This window comes from Leptonychotes weddellii, chromosome 9 (assembly GCF_054177405.1).
Source record: "Leptonychotes weddellii isolate Sample4059 chromosome 9, ASM5417740v2, whole genome shotgun sequence".
Classification (NCBI taxonomy): domain Eukaryota; kingdom Metazoa; phylum Chordata; class Mammalia; order Carnivora; family Phocidae; genus Leptonychotes; species Leptonychotes weddellii.
In genome coordinates this window covers 124775140-124796594 of record NC_138377.1, presented here as the reverse complement: position 1 = coordinate 124796594, position 21455 = coordinate 124775140, and the positions used below count along the sequence as shown (strand labels likewise).

At 51.9% G+C, this 21455-nt stretch overlaps 1 protein-coding gene across 1 annotated transcript in view; it reads left to right on the top strand.

Annotated features, from left to right (window-relative positions):
* Positions 1-1650: 1650 nt before the first annotated feature.
* The window catches only part of LOC145723608 (pro-interleukin-16-like), a 34525-nt gene continuing 14720 nt past the window's right edge, over positions 1651-21455 (top strand). The window contains exon 1 of the mRNA XM_081831783.1: positions 1651-2169. Coding sequence (XP_081687909.1) covers positions 2130-2169 — 40 coding nt within the window. The 5' untranslated portion in view covers positions 1651-2129. The remainder of the gene's footprint in view (positions 2170-21455) is intronic.

Genomic DNA, 21455 nt, shown 5'->3' with positions numbered 1-21455 from the left:
TCATTTTTGCCCTTGCTTCCCTTGCCTTTGGCGATGTTTCTAGGAAGAAGTTGCTTCGGCTGAGGTCGAAGAGGTTGCTGCCTGTGTTCTCCTTTAGGATTTTGATGGACTCCTGTCTCACATTGAGGTCTTTCAACCATTTGGAGTCTATTTTTGTGTGTGGTGTAAGGAAATGGTCCAGTTTCATTCTTCTGCATGTCAAAAGCCATGACTTTTCAAAGTTATAGTCCTCACTATAGATTTGACAAAATCTACTTAGGAGTTCTAAAGCCAGTGACTCACTTAAAAAAAAAAATTTCTTTTTAATTAAAATTTTTTTTCTGTCATCCTCTAGATGGTATGAATGGAAAGCTGTTACCACTCCCTAAATCGTAGGGGTATCATCATGGATATGGGGATGTCCATAGAGGAAACCACCCATAATTTTACTTCTCCAAATTTAATCTTCTTTCATGTATATAGATCATACTGCACACTTTGCAATTTGCATCCTATTTTTTTTTTCACTTAGCAATATGGGGCTGACCTCTTTCTACAACAATAAATCTTACTTTATCACATCATTTTAATTTCTGCAAAGCATTCCCTGCTTAGGTAGCCCCGCTTTCTTTGTTGCTACAGCTGGGTCCCACTAGGATGCAGGGCCAGGTTCGGAGTGTCCTGCAGCTTTGGGGCCTGGGCGGCTACTTGGTTCTTCAGAGCAAGGTAGGGCCGGCGGGCACCGGGATGGGGAGCCAGCGGGCACCGGGATGGGGATGACCATCAGGGAGCTGTCCCCACTCCAGGTGCTGATAACAGAGGTTTTCCTGGCAATCTGCCAGGGTGTGTGTGTTGGTCGAGGGACCATAGCGACCCGGAGGTGGTTTGAGCTAAGTGATGGTAATTCGGGAGCCTTTGACTCTCCAAGGTCCTGAGCGGTGGCGGCACTGACATTGGCCAAGGCTGGGACCCAACCCGGGAAGCCGGGGGGCTCTTGGCAGGCAACAGGTAACCCCGGAACTGGACCAGGGTCTGTGTCACTTGCTTCCCCGGTGGGTTTTTCTCTCTATCAGATGGAGCAGCCTTTCCTTCCAGTCTGACCCTTCATGGCTGCATCCCCCAAAACAATCACATTCTTCCCCAGTTTTCAAGCCTGACTCTGTGCCCACTTATTGTATATTCTTTTGGTCTTTTCGGTGGGGAATCCAAGGATTTATATAACCCCGCAATCAAGTTGGTCTCTTAAAATAATAGTACATCTCATCCAAGTCTAAAAATAAAACCTCCTGGTATGAGAAGGCAAACAGGGAAAATACATTTTAGAGCCCAGCTAGCCAGGGCTCATGCCCACTTTTCTTTTATCCCTGCTTGTCCCGACAGGGGTGGGAGTCAGAGCGCCTTCTGTTTGTCCTGATTAAAGTCAGCCTCCACCTTCCCTGGAGCCCAACTGCCTTTCTGGGGACACAGACTGCATTCACCACCAGCCGCTCTGCCCAAGCCCTTAGCAGATTTTATGAAAGGCGTTTTCACTTGGATTAAACAGGCTCTGTGTTTGTGTGTGGTGTGTGTGAAGGAGAAAATGAATCACTTCAACTTTGGGCAGCGATTTTAGGTGTTGTGTTTGTCCCTTGCAATTACATAAACACACCAGAACTCATTAAAAAAAAAAAAAAAGTTGGGAGGTGGGGAGCAGAGTCTAACGCTGGGGATGATCTAAACAGTTTAGCACATTTTCCATACATTCGACCTCAGAGAGGGTTGTGTTCAGTCCGCTCCCAACAGAGTCTGAGTCCAAAGGAAAGTTTGAGGTTTTACATTTCTGTTTGTGGTACAGGAAAAGGCTTATGATCTGAGGGCTTGATTCAGTGAAATAACATCGCTTTCATGCGCATTTGCTTCGCAAGAAGGGCAGGGGTTGGAAGTAACCGTTGTGAGACTTTAAAGATTTGCTGGCAGAGGGAAAGGGATTTTTTTCCTTCCTCCCTGCTGGGGGAAAAACAGTTCTAACGAGGAGCTAGCTACTTCGTAGTTTTAACTTATACTCAAATATTCCCCGCCCAGAAGCTGCCAGTGATCCCCGGGACTTCTTTATCCGGCTGGGGCTCCGAGGGGCTTTTCGTGGCTCAGCCCCATCCTCAAAGCCTCACGGCATGAGTTTGCAGAAGAGAATCTTTCCTCGGAGGGAGAATGGTAAGTGCAGCTTCTTCTCAGGGGTTCCTGAGGAGCTGGGGATGGAGGGTTTGCTTCTTCTCGACATCCTCCGGGAGGGGTATGGAAAAGCATGATTTTGGTTCTGCCGTACGGAGAGAGAGAGAGAGAGAGAGAGAGAGTGTGCACGTGTGTGGTGCTGCAGGACCATCCCTATCTGTCTGCATTGTCCTTGCAGAGCTGGCTGTGTGCCTACTAGGCTGCTTGGCAGAGAGGTGAGGGGTGAGGGTATCCCAGGTTCCCCGAGGGGATGAACGTGAACTCTGGCCGGAGCCCTTGGTTTTTACTAGCCCTTGCTTCCTTCTTGAATGTTGCTGGCGCTCTGTATCTAAATGCTTAAATGCGAAGCCGTCAGGGTCCCCACCCGCTGAGCTGAGCTCTGGTCCCAGCAGGAGACAGAACAGAAGAGGGAGCTGCTCAGCGTCTCTGGGAGAACGGGAGAACGGAGCAGGGGACCCTCGGAGCCTTGCAGAGCTGGACACGGGGAGGGGAGAGGCGAGGCTGGGAGGGGCCTGAGTCCACTGGCCGGAGTCCCTGCCTTTCTGCAGGTATCACCCAGTAGATCCGAGTTCGTTTTTTTAGCGACCTCCTTTTGCTCTGGAAACATAAACAGGCACCGGGGAGAAGGATTTTAACCCCTCTGCCCAGTGTTTAAAGTCAACACTGGCAAAACTTCAGCTCTGTTGTAACTTTGGCATAAGAGAGTAAACACATGGTTTTCTTTAGAAAGGGGAATGAGACAAGTCAAAGGCACATTCTGACTGTTCCAGCTCCAGGGAGATATGGAAGATAAGGCTAGAGCCCGGGGGCCATTGGTTAGGTTCCATCCTTGGTTAGGTTCCATCTGACATCTGAAGGAAGGCAGGTGGGACGTAGGGACCAAGAACCGGGCTGTGGGGTCCAGCCACCAGGGATGCAGTCTTGGCGCTGAGATGAACAGGTTAGTTGATTTGGGGGAAGGTATTCAGCCTCTCCATGGCTCGGTTTCCAACTCTGCAAAACGGGCTCCACAGGCTCCTACCTCATGGGACTATAGAAGCAATCAAGGAGGTAACACGTGTAGGTGGCCCGAGCAACGCATGTTTGCCACCGGGAGGCGGCAGCGTCCATAAGCAGGCTCCTCCCCTGTTGTGAGGCGACAGCCCTCACAGAGCACCCAGGGCCTGGGGATAAAGGGAGCGCTCCACGGCCGGTAGCCGTGCACCCCCCCTCTCTTGCAGCAAGGGGGCCTAGGCTTCAGACTATCTCCCTCTGGCCGTAGACCATATGGAGGCATTTACTGGGGAGTCTTCAAGGGCTGGGCTTGATCTGGTATTCCGTAGGTGCTCAATATTTGGTGAAACCATTTCATTTCTGGGGAGGCCTTGCCCCTTCTCATCCCTTCCTGTATCTCCATGTTTGGTTGGGTTTCCTGGTGAGACTCTGGGACAGAGAGTGTGCCTGGGGACACCCCCTGTGCAGGAAGGTCACTGGACAGTGTGCCCGGGGATGCCCCCTGTGTCTCCTTGTCCCAGAAGGAGAAGCTGCGCCGGATGCAGCTGTGATCCAGCCGATCCCATGGGTTTTGCACCCCTGTAATGACCGGTCACTGCCTGTGGGCTGCCCCAGGGCCGGGGCACAGCCTTGGGGAAGGCAGCTGTCTTCAGCAGAGAGTAATTCTTGGAAAGAGACTCGGCTCTGACTGCTACGGGTGGCCCTTTGTCAGCTGCGGGAAGGAGTGCCTCAGTCCTGGGTCTGGGAGCCGATCTGGGAGACACCCTACAACATCACTTAATAGTGATGAGTAAGTCCCTTTTTCTCTGAGTTCAGCTGTAGGATAATTGGGGATTAAAACACGAACACCTGCCCGGCTAAATCCTTACACGGCAACGTGACCTGGGAAAGCCCCTTTCCATCCGGGGGCTCAGTGTCCCTGTCTAGAAGGTGGACAGAAGGCTGCTGAGCCGACTTGGCCTCTAAGAAGTCTTCTAGTGCTGCAATTTCACAGATGCATATGCTGAGCATGTGACACAGCGGTTGCTTGGAGCCCCAACCAGAGGTCACGTGACATCCTCTGAAGGTGCCCCCATTCCTCCTGCTGGAAATGGAGCCACGATCCCTGGGGGCCCTCGTGATTGCCCACGGCCAGCTGTCAGCAGGCAGGGACCTGCAGAGGGAGGCTCTGCACAGGGCTGGAGCGTACGGAGTGGGGTCTGTGCCCAGGGAAGAAGTCGAACCGCAGGACGCGCTGCCGTACTTCTTTGATAGTTAAGAGCTGCATCGTGTTGCCCAGGACAAACGTGGATGTACTGGGTCTATTGCCCACGCCCACCCCCCACCTACCACCCACTTTCTATTTATTTTTCAGTCTGCAAAGAATGAAGTCACTTTCTCAAACACTTGGAACTCATTTTCAACCATTGACTTAGAACATTCTAGGCTGCAGGCACCAGGCTGGGTTCCTGGTATCAAATGGGACCCGTGAGACAGATGATCACGCACATGCATAAATGTGTGGACAAGGGGGGTGGGGTGTGTTAGGGTGCTGTGTTGGGGAACTGACCTGGTCTGGTGGGTCGGGGGGGCTCCCCTGAGGTGGCGCTGTTTGAGCTGTGTTCCGTATGGTGTGTGGGAGTCTGGTGCGGGCAGGGGTGGAGAAGCAAGCTCTAGGTCAAGATTCTATTGAACCTCGTAGGACAGGGATGAGAAAAGAGAACTGTCTCCAATCTCACCAGCTTGTGAGCCCCTGTGAGCATTTTTAGTGTACTTCTACCGTCTGTTTTCTTTGCAGCATTTAAGAAAAGTAATCATGGGGACACCTGGGTGGCTCAGTCGGTTAAGCATCTGCCTTCGGTTCAGGTCGTGATCCCAGGGTCCTGGGATCGAGCCCCGAGTTGGGCTCCTTGCTCAGCGGGGAGCTTGCTTCTCCCTCTGCCACTCTCCCTGCTTGTGCTCTCTCTCTCTCTCTCAAATAAGTAAATGAAATCTTAAAAAAAAATAAAAATAATCATGGTGACTTGTTTGCTCAGGAAATACAAGCTTTTGCTGGGGGGCGGTGCTCAAGACCCTCCTCTGTGAGCGTGAGCCAGTCACCTGTGTCCCCCATACCTGGTGGCCGGCCCCCCGGGGCACAGCTCGGAGATGTTTCTGTGACAGCAGCCTCTCTCCCTACCGAGCACCCTTTAGTAGTAGGCACCGACTCTTCGGACCTTCCCTGCAACCCTGGGAGGCAAACGCAGTTGTCTTTACAGGTGAACAAAAATGAGGCACGGGGAGTATCCCAGTGTGAGTGGCAGGATAGAGTTGCACCCAGGCAGGTCTGCTTCCTTCTAAAGCCCGTGTTAGCATGCTGTAGGTACCACGGCTGAGCACCATCATCGGTGACCCTCGCGTGCGCACATACTCGTTCCACGTGACGGTGTCAGTTCCTGCAAAGTTAGCGGAACCCCCACCTGTGTGGCCTCAGAAACCCACATCAGAGGTCTGTGCCACAACTGATTTAACCATTCCCCAAATTATGGATTCTCTAGCTTGCTCTCAGTTGTATTTCTTCCTAAATACTTGATAAAAAAGTGTTCAAACATACAAAAAAGTGGGAAGAATTGTCATCAGTGAGCATATCCCACTATTTAAATTCTTTTTTTTTTTTTAAGGATTTTGTTTATTTATTTGACAGAGAGAGAGACACAGCGAGAGAGGGAGCACAAGCAGGGGGAGCGGGAGAGGGAGAAGCAGGCTTCCTGCAGAGCAGGGAGCCCGATGCGGGGCTCGATCCCAGGACCCTGGGATCATGACCTGAGCCGAAGGCAGATGCTTAACGACTGAGCCACCCAGGCGCCCCGTCACTATTTAAATTCTATAAGCAACATTTTACTCTACTTGTCTTACCGTGTGTCCGTCCATCCCGCCATCCATCTGTCCATCCAAGCATCCACCTTATTTTTTGGATACATTTCCAAATAAGTTTTAGGCATCTCTACCCTTCACTTCTAAACACTTCAGCATGTGTGTAATTAATCTGAGTTCAGCATTTGCTCATTGTTCTTCTTTTAGATAAAATGTACATACCCTGAAATGTGCATATCTAAAATGTGCCATTCAATTAATTTTGAAAAATGGATACAGCTCTGTAAGTCCAACTCTCGGCACCACGCGGAACGTTGCCCCCAGAAAGCTCTCCCAAGCCCCTTCTCGGTTGCATTCGGTTTTTACTAGTAATATACTACGTGTCACTAAAACATGAAGTTTAATAACACACCGTACCTGCTTTGTCCTGCCCGGGCCATGGGGGCAGAACTCTAGGCTGTAAGGGCCCAGCTCTGCTGGGCCGGCCTCCTGATGAGCTCAAGTGCTGACTTTGGTTGGGACGATGCTAGAAGGGAGCCCCACCCAGCAGCAGGTTACTCTGGGCTGAAGGGGAGCAAGACACAGGTGCTGGTGCAGGGTGTCCCCGGGCATGCGGTGAGGGTTGGGGCTCTGGGTGCTGATGGTGGGGTTGGTACTGGGCCAGGACAGAAGAGACGGAGCAGGTGCCGTGTCAGGGGAGCTGGACCCCTGGCTGGTGGGGAGAACTATGTCAAAGCTCTGTATACGTAGGTGGGTCCGAAGGGCTCACGTGGGGCCTCCACGGTCCTGAGTGAGGGTGACGGGTGCTAAGCTCTTCCTGCAAGGAAGACGGGCCCAGGAATCGGAGGAGGGCGTGCCTCTCTCACTGGGAAGATGAACAGAGCGGCAGCCGAGAAGGGTGGCGGGCATCGCAGGGCGGATGTGCTCTCAACTGTCCGACTTGCTGAGATGGTCTGAGGCCGAACCGGAGAGGGTCTGAAGACCGGCACCCGGCTCCTGCCCGCACCCTTCGGGCCTTCCCGTGGCGGAGGGCGCTGGGGCCGCTGCGGGTGGAAGGGGGTGGAGGAAGGCAGCGCTGGTATTCGCCCAACCAGCACCCTGTGTCGGGCAGTGAGAGCATTCTTATGGAAGTCTTACAAGAACGCCGTTCACAAAGGGGAAACCGTAGCTCAGAAGAGGGAGTGGCTCATCCCAGGTGACACAGCGCGTCAGCCACAGGGCATAAGAACCGGCGCCCTGGACTCCTGGACCAGTGCTCTTTCAGGGCATGCTTGGCCCCCTGCGGCGGCAGCGTGCTCGTGGGGAGCCGGTCCTGCAGCTGGTCACGTTCCTCTGCCTCGGTCTGTAGTCTATCTGAGGCTCTGCGTCTGACCACAGAGATCCCTCTCTCCCTCTGTCCTCCCTGCCCGCTCCTCCTCTCTTTCCCTCTCCTCCGCTCCTCTCACAGCTGTTCAGCCCACACTTGTCTGGGGGACAGTGAGGGCTACAGAGAGGCGTGGGACGCGGTCCCTGGCATGGAGGAGCTCACGCTTACTGGATAGGACACGCACGAGCCAGTCGGCGTGGAGAGCTTCGGGACTGCGGGAGGGCAACTTCTGCTTCGGTGAGTGCGGAGGGTGTCAAGGAGGACTTCCCGGAGGAGGTAACTCTGAGCCAAACCTTGAAAACTCTCCAAGGGTTGGTCAGGAGGCAGGGGTCCAGGCGTTAGGGCATCGTGGGGCGTGTGCGCCGAGGTGTGGAGGTGGGAGGAAAGCAGGAGCATCTGGAGGAACATCAGGCGTGGCGGGGACCAGCCCGTGTTCTTGGGCAGGGATTTTAAATTTTTGCTTATTGAGTCAGTCATGTCATGACAATAACAAATTAAGAAAAGAAAGTAGGGATTTCTTCATCTTTACAAACATTGTTTCTGATGCAAGGCAGGAAGCGGCGCTCTTCAGATGCTTGTGTGGGCGGAAAGAGGAGAGCGGGGTCCAGCTGCCTCGCTCCGCTGGGGGGCAGGGGGGCCAGCACCCTGGCTGGGTGGGCTCCGGCATCCTTCAGGACCCAGAACACGGGGACTCGACATCCCAACGCAAGCACTCGGACACGCGGGTCCTCCCAAAGCCCCGCTGAGCAGGAACAGTTGCCCCCCGCCCCCCGCCCCCTGCCCCCGCGTGTTGCTCGTTAATACCTGGCCTTTTCTGGAGGCCGGGGGGGAGGGGAGGCATGCCTGCTGCGCCCACAGTCCTAATCTTGGCCTTGGAAGAGCACCTGCCAGCCCGGACCACTCCCCCCGCGGTGGCGTTTAACCCTTTCTAAGGCCACCCCGTGCCGGGCTGACTGGTGTGGCTAGAGATTTCCAGATTGCTCAGCTGGGTTCGTTTATTCAGCTTGTGTTCACGGACAACAGCTGCCTGGGCTCCGTCGTCAGATAACCCTGGGTTCAAATCCTGGCTCTGAGCTTTGGGAAAGTCGCTTTACCACCGCGCTTCCTCACTCTCCCTGGCCCGGCAGGCAAATAGGGATAACCAAGGGCACCCCCCCACCCACAGGCTCACCGTGGAACCAGACCCTGTGTTGACAGCACTCGGCCCAGCATCTGGCCCACAGCGGGGGTGCACATGGAGGGTATCCATCAGCAAAGGCCGTATCCCTACGTGCTTTCCTTTCATGCCGTGGCTGCGGATGAAACCACATGCCTCTGCGTGTCCAATCCGCAGGGTCATCAGAGCTTGTAGAAATAAACTCTCTTCCCTTGGAGAGACATTCCCATTATTTCTTAATCTGTGCCTTCCAAGGAACTAGGACACAGAGTGTGGCCACGTTTCTTAAGTTCCGTTGAAATCTGTGCCTAATCAGATTCCTTTGATTAAGAAAATATCTGTAAGAGCTCTTTGTAGGCTCTAAAATACAAACGAATGTAGAAGCTCATTACAGGGCATTAGTCACTTATTTATTCATTCGGCCGTGGGTTGATTCATTCAGTCAATGTTTATTGAGCCCTTATGGGTCGAGCATGTCCTGGAGCTGGGGACCCTGCAGTGAACAAGGCTGACGATTTCTGCTGGGGGGACAGACAGGTGATGCACAAATACCCAAACAGGCTTGTCAGCACCTTCAGATGGTGACGGGTTCCATGAAGAAGGAGAAAGAAGAGGCGTACCAGGGAGTGCCTGAGGGCTACTGTAGTTGGAGTGGACAGGAAAGGCCACATTTAGGATATCAAGGTAGGAAGGAGCCTGCTGTCCGAAGATCTGGAAGCAGAGCCTTCCCAGAAGAGAGCAGTTTGGACCCACATGTTAGGGTGACCTGGGCACCACATGTTCAGGAAAGGGAAGACGAACAGGGGCGAGGTCATGTAACTCTTTTGGGATATGGTAAGCCATTGGGATGTGATTTGGAAAAAGCAACCCAAAGTCTTGGATGAATATATGGGGCCCGGGGCCTCTTTAGGGCAGAAGCACACTTCTCCTGATGGCACTGGAATGGTGTGCAGGTGACATTTCCCACCTGCCAAATCCCCAGAACCGTACAGAGAGTGACCGCCAGTGTGAGCTCTGGGATTTCGCCCAAACCAGGGTCTCAGTGCTGACTCCTCGGTGGTCACAAGGTCACACTAGCTACAAGGTGTCCGTAGTGGGGAAGCTGAGCGTGGAGCGGGTGGGACCTCTCTGCACGTGTGCGCCCTTCTTCTGCTAACTGAAAACTGCTCAGAAGAGGAAAGCTTTAATTTTTTTTTAATTTGAAAAGGAATGCAAAGTTCTTCGCAGGTTTTCTGTAGGCGAGTGTTATGATCTCTGTCATGTTTTCGGAAACCACGACTGGTCATGGTGTAGACGTGAAGGTGGAGGCCCAGGCTGGAGCCCGGAGTCCGACTGGAAGGTGGGCGGCAGGGTGGTGGAGCCGGGGTCCCCGGCAGCGGAGATGAGGGGAAGGGGATGCATTAGGGGTGTCGGGGAGAGCCGACAGGAGCGGCCAATAAATCTGGTGGAACGTGGACGGTCAGAGAGGGAGGAATGAAGATTAATCTGAGCTAGCACTGGCTCTCAGAGGGCTTATTCCTAAAACCCTAGTCCTCCTGCAATGCTGTCAGAGAGGTGCTAGGACGGGGACTATCCTATAGAGGAGTCGACCAGTCCCCAGGGAGGTGTCATCTCCTCTGCCTGTTATTCTGCATCTGGCGCAGGGCAGGAATCCTGGCTTCAGTGTCCCCCACCCCCCCGGTTCTCCACTCCTGGGCCCCGGATTCTTGGGCGTTTGCAAATGAATGCATGATGGTGACAACTCCCCAAACGTGGAGCCTGGGAGGAAGAGATCGGAAGTGGGGCCAATCAAGAGTGTTGCTCGGGATGTGAATTTTGGGGATCCCCAGTCAGTCCTCAGGGGGAGATGCTGAGCAGGTGGCAGCAAAAATGAGTTCCCAACTCAGAAGCAATTCCAAGGCTGAAGACGTGGGTTTGGGAGTTGTTGGCCCAGGGATGGGCTGCAGGCGCTGGATCTAATCACACAGTGTATCAGCAATGCGCTGGGACTTGGAAAGTGTGCAAGCCCAGAACCGACAAGTGAGAGAGGAGAAGGCCGGAGGGAGCACAACACGGTCTCTGCAGAAGTCAGCTAAAACTGTCACAGCAAGGAAGACCTCTGGTCCAGTCCTCACGACCTCAAGTTCGCGGTGTGAAGAATTCCTCAGGGTTTTTAAAGAATACTAGCTAGTGGGCACCTGGGTGGCTCAGTTGGTTAAGTGACTGCCTTTCGGCTCAGGTCATGATCCTGGAGTCACAGGATCGAGTCCCACATCGGGCTTCCTGCTCGGCAGGGAGTCTGCTTCTCCCTCTGACCCTCCCCTCTCTCTCTCTCTCTCTCTCTCTCATTCTCTCTCTCAAATAAATAAATAAAATCTTAAAAAAAAAAAAAGAATACTAGCTAGCTCCTTGCTTGGACCTCCCAGGAGCCCTGTCAGCCTGTTGGATTGCTGTCCCCATTCTGCAGAAGTGAACAGTGAGGCTCGGAAAGGGCACGGGACTGGCCTAAGCTCTCGGAGGGGCCAGTGCAGAAGGTGGGGTCCCACCTCTGCTGTGACTCCAAGCACGGCCCTCTTGATCTGGCTGCTTTGGGACCAGAACAGACCACCCCGTTGCGGTGTTTTAAAAAAAAATGCGCTTTTTGTTTTGCCTTCTGAACATTTTGACTTGCAATAACAAACGTGTATTACTTTCACAATTTAAAAAACGGAGGGAAGCATCAGAAGAAACTGTGGACATAAAGTTTAAAAAAATAAATCAAAACATCACGGCGTAAATAGAACTCCTGGTGTAATCCCGGAAGATGCCGGCTCTCCGGGGGAAACGTGGGAAAGGCCTCCTGGTCCCGTGGCGCTAATCCTGAGCAGACGTGCAGAGTTGTCTGGGCACTTTAAGCCATGATGGCAACATGCTCTGTGCATTAAAATCTAGGGCATTGGTTGTGAAACTTTGGCGAGCATCGGAATCGCTTGGGAAAGATTTTGGGCTCCATGGGCTGGAAAGACAACAAGGTGCTTGACTTTCCCCCCTGGAATGTCTGAGTCTTCCCAGATCCCTTGGGCGTTGTGGATGCGTCCAGAGGGTATGAAGTACACAGATGGGGGTTCCGGGTGTGCTTTTGTTCCCCACCTTCTCGTCGCCCCATCTGTGAAATGGGTATAGAAATAGAACCTGCTCCATGGGGTTGAGGACAGGGTAGAATGGAACAGAGTGGTCCTCAGCGGCTAATGCACAGACAGCTGTCTGCAGAAGCCTGCCAGTCTTTACATCACTGAAACACGTGTGTAAGCGTGTGTGTGTGCCAGGACACGAGGCGATCACGTGGAGGTGAACCTTGGTTTTCATGCAAAGGGAAGATCAAAACGCGGATGGAAGGCGCACGTGTGCGGTGTAATTGGGGGGAGCTTCCTCTTCTGCGGGCCCATCCCTCAGGAGCGCTGTGCTCAGAGTCTTTAATCCCCCTTGGCCGATGAGCGAGCTAAAGCTGAGACAGACCGCGATCCCGTGACAAGCTGTCCGGGGTCTCCCGCCTGCTTCTCCCTCCCTTTCTGTGGGTGCGCCGTGAGTTGGCCTATGGGGTGTTAGGTGGCAGTGGGAAGTCTGTCCTTTCCCTGGCGGAGGTCCTGGAGGGCACAGATACGATAGTTTCCACCTCGAGGTGCGAACCACTCTGTGTGGGTGAAGGTCTGGATAGGATCTTACCCATACTTTGGAATGAATTCACCTTCTGCTAGTTAAGCAAGACAAGTCATCTGATAGTGGGACAAGGCGGGAAGTAGATTCAGGCACTGGCGATGGGGACCGGGGGTGGGGGGCTTCGGCTTGGTGTAGGAGGGAGGCTGCGGGGTCTGGGAAGGGTGAGGCTGGCCTCCGGAGGCCTGGGGTACTGCATCAGTCCCAGCCTTTCTGCCAGAACGAGACAGCCCTAGGAGCCGGTGTCTGGGCCCCAGCCCCAACTGCACTGCGTTCGGGGAATGGAGAGAGTCTGTGCATGTGAACAGAGAAGATAGCCCTGACCGGGGCCTCCATCCCCTGCCCTTGAGAAGTTCCTCCTCTGCTGCCCTCCAGACTCAGCCCTGCGATGTGCAACTGTCCCCTGCCCCCACCAACAAAGACAGCTCTGTCTGCAACGTGCCCCTCTGCGACCGTGGGCCTGGTGACCCTGGCAGCTGCTGGACCTCTGCGGCCCCGCGTGGAATTCCAAGGCTTCCCACGGGATGCACCTACACCCTCATTAGAGCCCCCAGGAAGCCCCGGAGCACATTCTACTCTTCAGAAGAGCAGGTCCCCCAGACGTCCCCGCCTGGCACAAGCCAACAGCTCACAGAGGCTGTGCCGAGGACATGCGTGGGGGAGGCTCTTTAAGGGGCAGATGGGCTGAATGCCACCCTTAGACTGAGCTGTGCAAGGGGACACGTGGGGGGAAGCACCCCGGTCACAAGGCAGTCATCCCGATAGCAGAAACAGAAGCGCCTTGTCCCTTTGTGCTGCTCGGCACACTCGGTGTACGTTCCGTCCTGGGTTCTCACGCCTGAGTCCCCTGCAGGGCTTTGCCGAAGCAGAGTGCCGGGCTCCAGCCGCACAGTCTCCGGTTCAGGAGGACTAGGGCCCCTCCTGAGAATCTGCATTGCTAGCAGCTGGTGCTGATGCTGCTGGCTTGGGGACCAGACTTTGAGAAGCACTGAGCTGCGTCAGCTTCTGCTCCTGAGAGCCAGTTTTTATCTTAGGACAGAGAGGCAATGTGGCACCACGGAAAGAGCGTGGGCTTTGGCGTTGGGTGGATCTGGGTTTAGGCTCCTGGCTGGGTGACCTCAGGAAAGTTGCTGGACTTTGTTGAGCCAGTGATGGCCTATGACCCAAGGTCACCAGGTCTTGGTGTTCCACGAATTTTTGTGTAGTGATATTTCTCACCTGTAAGAGGGGTATGATGATATTTGCTAGATCGGTGGCAAGACTGTGTGAGCTGATGTTTCTGTAAAGCTCCTAGCCGTGCGGCAGGTGCAGTGTATGCCCAGAGTCATACTTGATACCTTCGCACCCTCCCAGCCTCTCCTAGGTTGTCCAAGGAAGGCCAGGCCGGGAACAAGGAGCCTGGCCGGGGTTCTGGGGTCCTGGGTTGGGCCGGCCTCCCGGGTGTTCTCGCCAGCCCAGCAGATGGTGGACTCTGTTCCAGGGCTGAGCTGACCAGCGCTGGCAGCCTCCCTATCAGACCAAGGCTTTTCACGTGGAGAAATCAGATGGCTCAGGTCGGGAGTCTCTGAGCAAACCCATGCCGGGTTGGAACATTTGCCCTGAGTCACCTGTCCAGAGCAGGTGGTGAAGGCAGCATCTGACTCAGAGCATCCCAGCCTTCGGGGCCTGGGATCGGACCCAGAGACCGGCCTCCGTGTGAGAGAGGAAGTCCACTTCTCATTCTCGGCCGGCTCCGACCCAGGCCAGAGCCCTAGGCTGTCCCGGATAGATGGTGTCTCGATGTCTGCTGGACAGTCGGAGAGAGAAGTGAGGGAGGTGGCCGCTCTGGGGACGGTGTGCAGGGAGGTAGGTGGGTCCAGGTGAGTGAATGTCCCTCGGACGGCCGCTCTGACCTGCATGGGAGAGGGTCTTGGTCGGGGGAGGGACTTCATGTCCTATTTGGAAGCTGTGTTGGGGCGTGGGCAGGAACGGAAGCCAGAATGCTTGGTTGGGACTCCTGTGCCACCATGGTGCACAGTGACTCGAGGAGGAAGCAGCTTTGGAGGTTGGCGTGGGGGGACAGGGGCTGCTGTGTCCCCTGCCCTTGCTCTGCATCCCTGGGAGCTTCTAGTTCTGGGCCCCTGGGTGCAGGGGCTGCGGCAGGAAGCAGAAGGGAGAGGGTGGGAGAGGGTGGGAGAAAGGCGGAGGCACCTGGAGGAGGTTTTCCAGCCGCTGCCAGGCTCCTCCTCCCCGAGGTGCACGAGGAACATGGGCACCTCTGACCTTGACCATGGGAAGGGTGGTCTCTCTGCCTGTCAGTCACTCCACTGTCATAGTTGGGGTCGCCGCTAATTCCCCGCACAGGTAATCCTTACTGATGGGAGGTGCTTGCTTCTTTGTGGGAGGATGGAGCAACCCAGCAAATCTCCCTGCTCTCTGTGGACACAGGGAAGCATCCACCCCTCCTTCTCTTGACAAATGAAATCCCCTCATTTTGGGCTGACCCCTCAAGGGTGGCACCGTTGTCCCAAGAGTCCAGCCCCGAGGCAGCCCTGGGAGCTGCAGTCTGTGGCTCTCTTCCCCTTGCCCCAGGGCCCCTGGGAAGGAGAGGAGTATTCCACACTTGTTTTCTCCTCGGGCCTCCCTTGGTGTCCTGCTGTCAAGTGGCACTCAGTGTTTATGATCCCAGGGGAGGGCCCCTCCTATTCTCCAGAGCGACGAGGACAAGACCTATCAGGGTGGGCCAGGCGCCTCCTCGAAGCCCCTGCTGTTGATTTATTCAGCCCCCAGTGGTGCTCATCACTCATACTCAAGCCCCCAGTCTTCCTGCCCCCGGCATTGCTCTAAAATCTTTGCATGTGGCATCTTGCTTGAGCCTCTCAATGCTCCCGGCTTAGGTAGTGTGTCCCCAGAACGGAGAGGTGAGATGACTTGCCCAGGATCACTCAGCTAGAAAGGGCACTCCCCGGACCTTAACCCCCGCCTGACTCCAAAATCTACACTCTCAACTGCTCTGATATGTTCCTAGCAAAGGTCTGCATTTACTAAACACAAAGACGGTTGTATCTTTCCTGGGTGAAATGTTGGTTTATAATTACGTAGAGCAGGTGTTTTCTAGCTCTACCCACGGGAACCTCTTTAGAACTGAAATCTTCCATGAAAATTCATTTGTAAACAGTCAAAAGCAGAATTGTTGGGGCAGAAGGTGGGCCAGGAGCGTGGGACCTGCCCTTCACCAGCTTCCCGCCCCCCTCTCTGGGGCCCAGCAGTGACCCCAGGGTTTAGGGGTGAAGCGGGGAGGGTGCACCTGGAATCGAAATCCACTCACCAGCACGTTGGGGTCCTTGTTCCTTAACAGGCTCCTCGTTCTCATCAGCCCGAGTTGGCATTTCGGTCTTTTGCCCTTTGCTCCCACCCCCTGGGGAGGGGTCCAGGGCCACCAAGAGATTTGCTCTGATATGAAGACAGGAGGGTCTTTTAAGGCTTCCTGCCTTTGTGCATGCTGTTCTCTCGACTCAAAATGCGTTCTCTCGAAACTTCTGCCTTCCTTTCTCCAGGTGGAAAACCCTCATTTGGCTTTCCAGCCCCAGCTCATGGGCTGATTCCTTGGTGAGGCCATTTAGCAAGTCACTGCTGACGGTGGCACTCGATTCAAACCTGTATTAGGACACTTCCCACTCTTGGGGTAGTCTCCACCCCCACATCTGTCCTCTCCAGCAGCCTGTAAAAGTCCGTGCCTTCCTCCTTGACTCATCATCAGTGCCTGGCCCTCAGTGAATCTCAGGAAGCTATTTGTTGCCTAAACAAGGGAATAACAACCTTAACTGTAACAATCGTACTTTGTATTTACACTGTGCATTCGGGCTGGCAACAAATTTTCACATGTAAGAGTTTTTTTCATCTTAAAGCACAAATTAGTGCATATAGCAACACACTCATATCCATGGGTACAAAAAATATCCAGGGAGGCAAGCTAAACAAATAGTTCTAAGAGCTTGGAGTGCAGTTAAGAAGGCAGCTTGAAATAGGGATGCATTTCAAGTTTTTCTGTTGGGTTCCAGCTGAAATAAGGACCAATCTCTGTTGGCCCTGTCAGCTAGGCCAGGCTGCCAGGCGTCTGGCAGAAACGCCGAGGGTCTCTGCAGGAGAGATTGCAGAGTGGACGAGGGGCTGAGCACAACGTGTAGAGGGGCAGGCCGCCGGGGGCAGCCCGAGCTCAGGGCAGCCGCTGTGCTCGCCACCCTTGGAGATGCTGGAGGGCAGGGTGTGCCCTGGGCGAGGGGCTCTGGGCTGGCGGTGACTCTGCAGGGGAACCCGGGAGCTGGGACCCCCCCCCCCCAGACGGGGCTATCCCTCGGTCTTGCTCTGGGCCCTGCTCTTACTCCGAGGCTTGCATGCCCAGCTGGCCAGAAATGCTCTTCCAGCAGCTGGGACCAGCTCCGCCAGTCAGCTAGAGGTGGTCGCCACGGACACGTCCTCAGTGCGGGGCCAGCCTGCACCAGTGTGGGCTCCCTGCGGCCCACAGCAGCCCTCCTCCGGCAAAGCAGAACCCGAGCAAACGCGAGCCCCCTGCATCCACCCCGGCTCCTAAATCTGAGGCAAGACAAGCAAATGCAGTGAAATCTTCAGTGGCTCAGAAGAATGGAGCTGAGTGAGAAATCAAAGCAAAGACTCCCATATGAAATTGCTGTGGGAAATCAGAGAACACTTCAGAAGAGTAGTTTTCAAACAAGACCCACCAGCGCACTGGCAATCAATTCAGTGCTTTGAGACCAGCATTGTTTTTAAAAGAAAAAAAAAGAAGAATAGAGTATATCAGAATTCATCAGGTTCCAAGGGAAATCATATTTTCTATCATCGCTGTCATGTTTTTACTTTGCTACACCATAGTAAGCGTATCGCTTCATGAAACTCTTTAGTTATATATATTTATGTACATATTTATGTTTATAAACATTTATATACATACACATGTTATATGTGTTTATGTGGTGTGTATTATGATGTAAAATGTAAATTCTTACAGTAAGAGAGGATTTACAAAGTTTCAAAAAACAATGGATAGGACTTGGAATGGAGATGTGTAGGGAGAGCATTTTAAGCCCAAAATATTCCCGATCTTTTCTTCCAACAAGGTGGTCTTCTCCCCATTATCCAAGGCAGAGATCCTGGACTAAGTCAGCCGTGAGTTTGTCTCTTTCTGTTCTTGCCTTTTCTTAAATGGATCAGAAGTGCTAGAGCAATGGAAAGGTTGGGGAGGGCAGGCAGGCCCCCAGCCTCATGTGTCTTCCCTTTCTTCCTCCTCCTCCTCCTCTGAACACTCAGTGGCCAGCTCCTAGCGGGCGGCAGGGGTCCAGCTCCTGGAGCAGGAGACCCCTGGCACGTCCTAGAGCCAAGTCTCGGCTCCCCACACCCCGTGCATCGAGCTGGTTGGCAAATGCAGATGATACATCTGTGTATATGTGTGTGTGTGGGTGTGTTGAGAGAAATAGAAATAATCTTGAAAGAGATGATATATCATCTCTTACCAAAATGCAAACCCAAACTGTCATCTTATACACACACACACACACACAGACAGCAGTTGTGACCACAAAGTCTGAAAAATTCTTGCAGGCCAAAGACTCCGTGATAATTTATAGCTGTGATTTTGCATTTCTTTGAATCTCCTCTCAGTCCGACTTCGAGATCGTTGATGTCAATTCAATGCCCCCACAGCTTGCCCCCCAGGAAGGGGTCTTAGTTGTTCACCCCTGGGCGTGTTTTGAGCCCTTTCCCAGTTCTTCTGGCAAGTAAGTCATACTTTGGGTTTGTGTGTTTTAAATTTTTGTGTTTTTTTTTTCTTTCTTCCTTCTTAGATTGTAATGAAGTGAGGTATACACATTGATTACGGATTTACTATATCGCCACTTTGTATTTTAATTTTTATGAAGTTTTAAGTTTTATTTTTGATAACAATGTTATGGTTAGTAAAATAGGGTGACCAGATTTCCCCCACCCCCCAGCCTGCTCTTCAGAGATAATCCCTGGTGACAATTTGGTGAGGATTCTGAACTTTTCTATTTCCAAACACACACATGCACGCGCGCACACACACACATACACACACACACACATTTACCCTGCAACAATTTTCCTTTCACTTCTGTGTAGCACAAAACAGTCTACCTCATTCTTCTCCAGGCATGAAGAGTATTCCCCGCATCTTCATGGTCAAAATAAATACAAAGTAGCATGGGCAACTCACCGGATGTGTCCCAGGGATGGGGTCACTAAGCGGACTAACTGTCCCCCATTAAAGTCTTCCAGGCGAAGTTACCACTCAGAGTCTGTAGGATGTTTAGTTCAACTTTATACATTTTATCTGGCCAGGAAGCACCTTTCCATGTTAAATGCAGGCACCCTCAGTCATTTGGTAAATATTGAGCGATTGGTAGGAGCCACTGGCTGAGCCTGGTGGTCCAGCTCTGAACACAGTGGACAAGCGCCTGCCGAGGGTCAGACTCACACTGCGCTGTGGGGAGAGTGGGTTCTCAGAGAGCACAGACCTGCCCCAGCTAACACAGTGCTGAGAGTCTGCAGAGGCGTGTAGATTTATTCTGAACAGGTGTTATCTAAGGATGGAGCATGAAGAATGGTGGGAATCTAGCACAATCAAGGAAGACCAAGGGCATGCGAGGCGTGGGCAATGCCTGTGCAGGGCCCGCGGGCTGGGGCGCAGGGGGCACTCAGGAGGCTCACGGGTTACTGATCCAGCGAGGGTTCCAGAAAGGCGCAGCACAAGAAGGGCCCACCGGGCTGATGATGCAAGAGCTGAAGCTGAGCCACCAAGAAGACTCCCGTCAGGTTAAACCTCAGTTGTGTTCTTCACAGGATTCCAGGATGATACACATGAGAAAAAGTACCTAGAAAGCGATGGTATAAAGCATCTGCCCCGGACGGTCACGTGCTCTGAAGCACGGCGACTGGGAGATCGGGATCGGGGAGGAAGTGAGGGAAGTGAGGGAAGACCCATCAGACATGGCGGCACACTTGGAATGGATGAAGAGAAAAGATAGAGTCTCCAATATCATGCTCAAAGATTCTTGATGGAGCTGCCAGTAATCTAAAAACAGAGTGCATGACCTCTCAGTCATTAAGGAGGACAAGAAAGAGAGATTAACTGGCCGGGGAGGCAAGGACAGAAGGCCACAAGGAGCCACACAAAGAGAAAACATGGCAGAAGGAAGATGTCTCCGTTCAATGTAAGACATAAGGTTATACATTAAATATGTGCAAGCTATATGAGGGATGATATAAGATATGAGGTCATACCATTGACCCTTGAACAACATGGGGTTGAACTGCTTGGATTCACGTATATGTGGATTTTTTTCAATAAAGTACAGTATGGTGGTGTAAATGGATTTTCTCTTCCTTATGATTTTCTTAACTACATTTTCTTTCCTCTAGCTTATGTGATTGTAAGAATAATATCTATAGTACATATAACATACAAAATATGTGCTTATCAGCTGTTTATGTTGTTGGTAAGTCTTCTGGTCAATGGTAGGCTGTTAGAAGTTAAGTTTTTGGGGAGTCAAGAGTCCTATGTGCCCCTAACCCCCATGTTGTTCAAGGGTCATTTGTATATTTAAAAAAGGAAGACTCCCAGATTCAGCTTAAAAAAGAAATTAAAAAAAAAAATTAGAAAAACCACATTCTCCCTCCCAATCTAGTTACATCCCACTTTTAAGAGACACATTTAAAACAACACCGCATCAAGTGAAAAGTACACGGATGGGCATCCATGGAGCAAATGCAGATTAAAAAAAAGTTGGGTGGCAGTGTGAATTCTGTCAGACAAAATAAATATTGGGGTAAATCAAGAAGCACCTCTCACAAAATGATAAAAAGAAGAACACACAATGGAGACAGGAACATCAGAGCACTTTATGTACCCAATAAAGTCACTGACATATACAAAACAAAAATGTTTGGAATATTAGAAACACGGTGTCAGATTTGAATGCACACCAGTCTAAACCTTATCAGATTAATTAGAAAATCGAGGTGTTGAATTACATAACTTACAAGATTGGATATGTATTTATGTACATGTATTTTAATATCACATTTGGATATATACAGCTTTGAAGTTCCAAACAGAGAATTCTAATTCTTCGGAAATGTGCATGCCACATTTAAAACACTTAGTCACATCACATACCGGCTCGCAAAGTAAACCTCAATAAATTCCACCAAGTAAAAAATGTCCAGGACACATCCTGTGGCCACAATGCAATTAAACTGGAATTTTCTAATAAAAAAAAAATTATAAGAACAGCAAGGCTACATCTTGGAGGTTTGACCATAAGACATGAACGACAGCAGTCCCCTGCAGAACCGAGTCTAAGTGGGAAATCAGAACTACAATTACAGACCATTTACAGAACAACAACTGAACGTCATGTTTCAGAATTCATGGGGTTGTGGCCACAGGGGCATTCGGAGGAGAATTTGGCTTTAAATAATGATGATGATGACGGCAGTACTCGTAATCACAAGTAGCCAATAAACTGTGTTAAGGGGTTGACATCCAGATTCTAATTTATTCTCACAAAGTTGCCGTGGGGTGGCTACTACAATCATCCGCATTTTAAGAATAATGAGACCGAGTCACAGAAAGGTCAAGCAGACGTTCAAGGTCAGACACTTAGTAAATAATTGCACTGCGATCTGAACCCAGGCTGAGCTGGGCTCTAAAGTCAGAGCAGGTAACTGCTGCACACCATTCTGTCTTCTCTGGAATAGAAAGAACGAATTTGAACAAATACTAAGCTCTAGAAGGTAGAAAAAAAGAAAATATAAGAAACAGAGAGGGCAGGTGAAGAGTAAAACTCAAGCAGAAATAAATGTAACAGAAAGCAAACCAAAAAGAGTAGATGTTTGCACTGATTCTAAGGATGAGTCCTTTGGAAGCACAGAGGGAAGGCAAGTCAAAGCAGAGAGGGAGGCACCCGACAGAACTTGTGCACAGAGTTCTGGAGAAAACTTGCAAATTAATGGGCAACTCCATGCTAGTAAATACGAAAATCAAGTGATGGAAATTGACAAAGGAAAAGACTTTTTAAAAATCGAGTGGTCCATAGAGAGCCCATAAATGGACCCTCAACTCTATGGTCAACTCATCTTTGACAAAGCAGGAAAGAATGTCCAATGGAACAAAGACAGTCTCTTCAACAAATGGTGTTGGGAAAATTGGATAGCCACATGCAGAAGAATGAAACT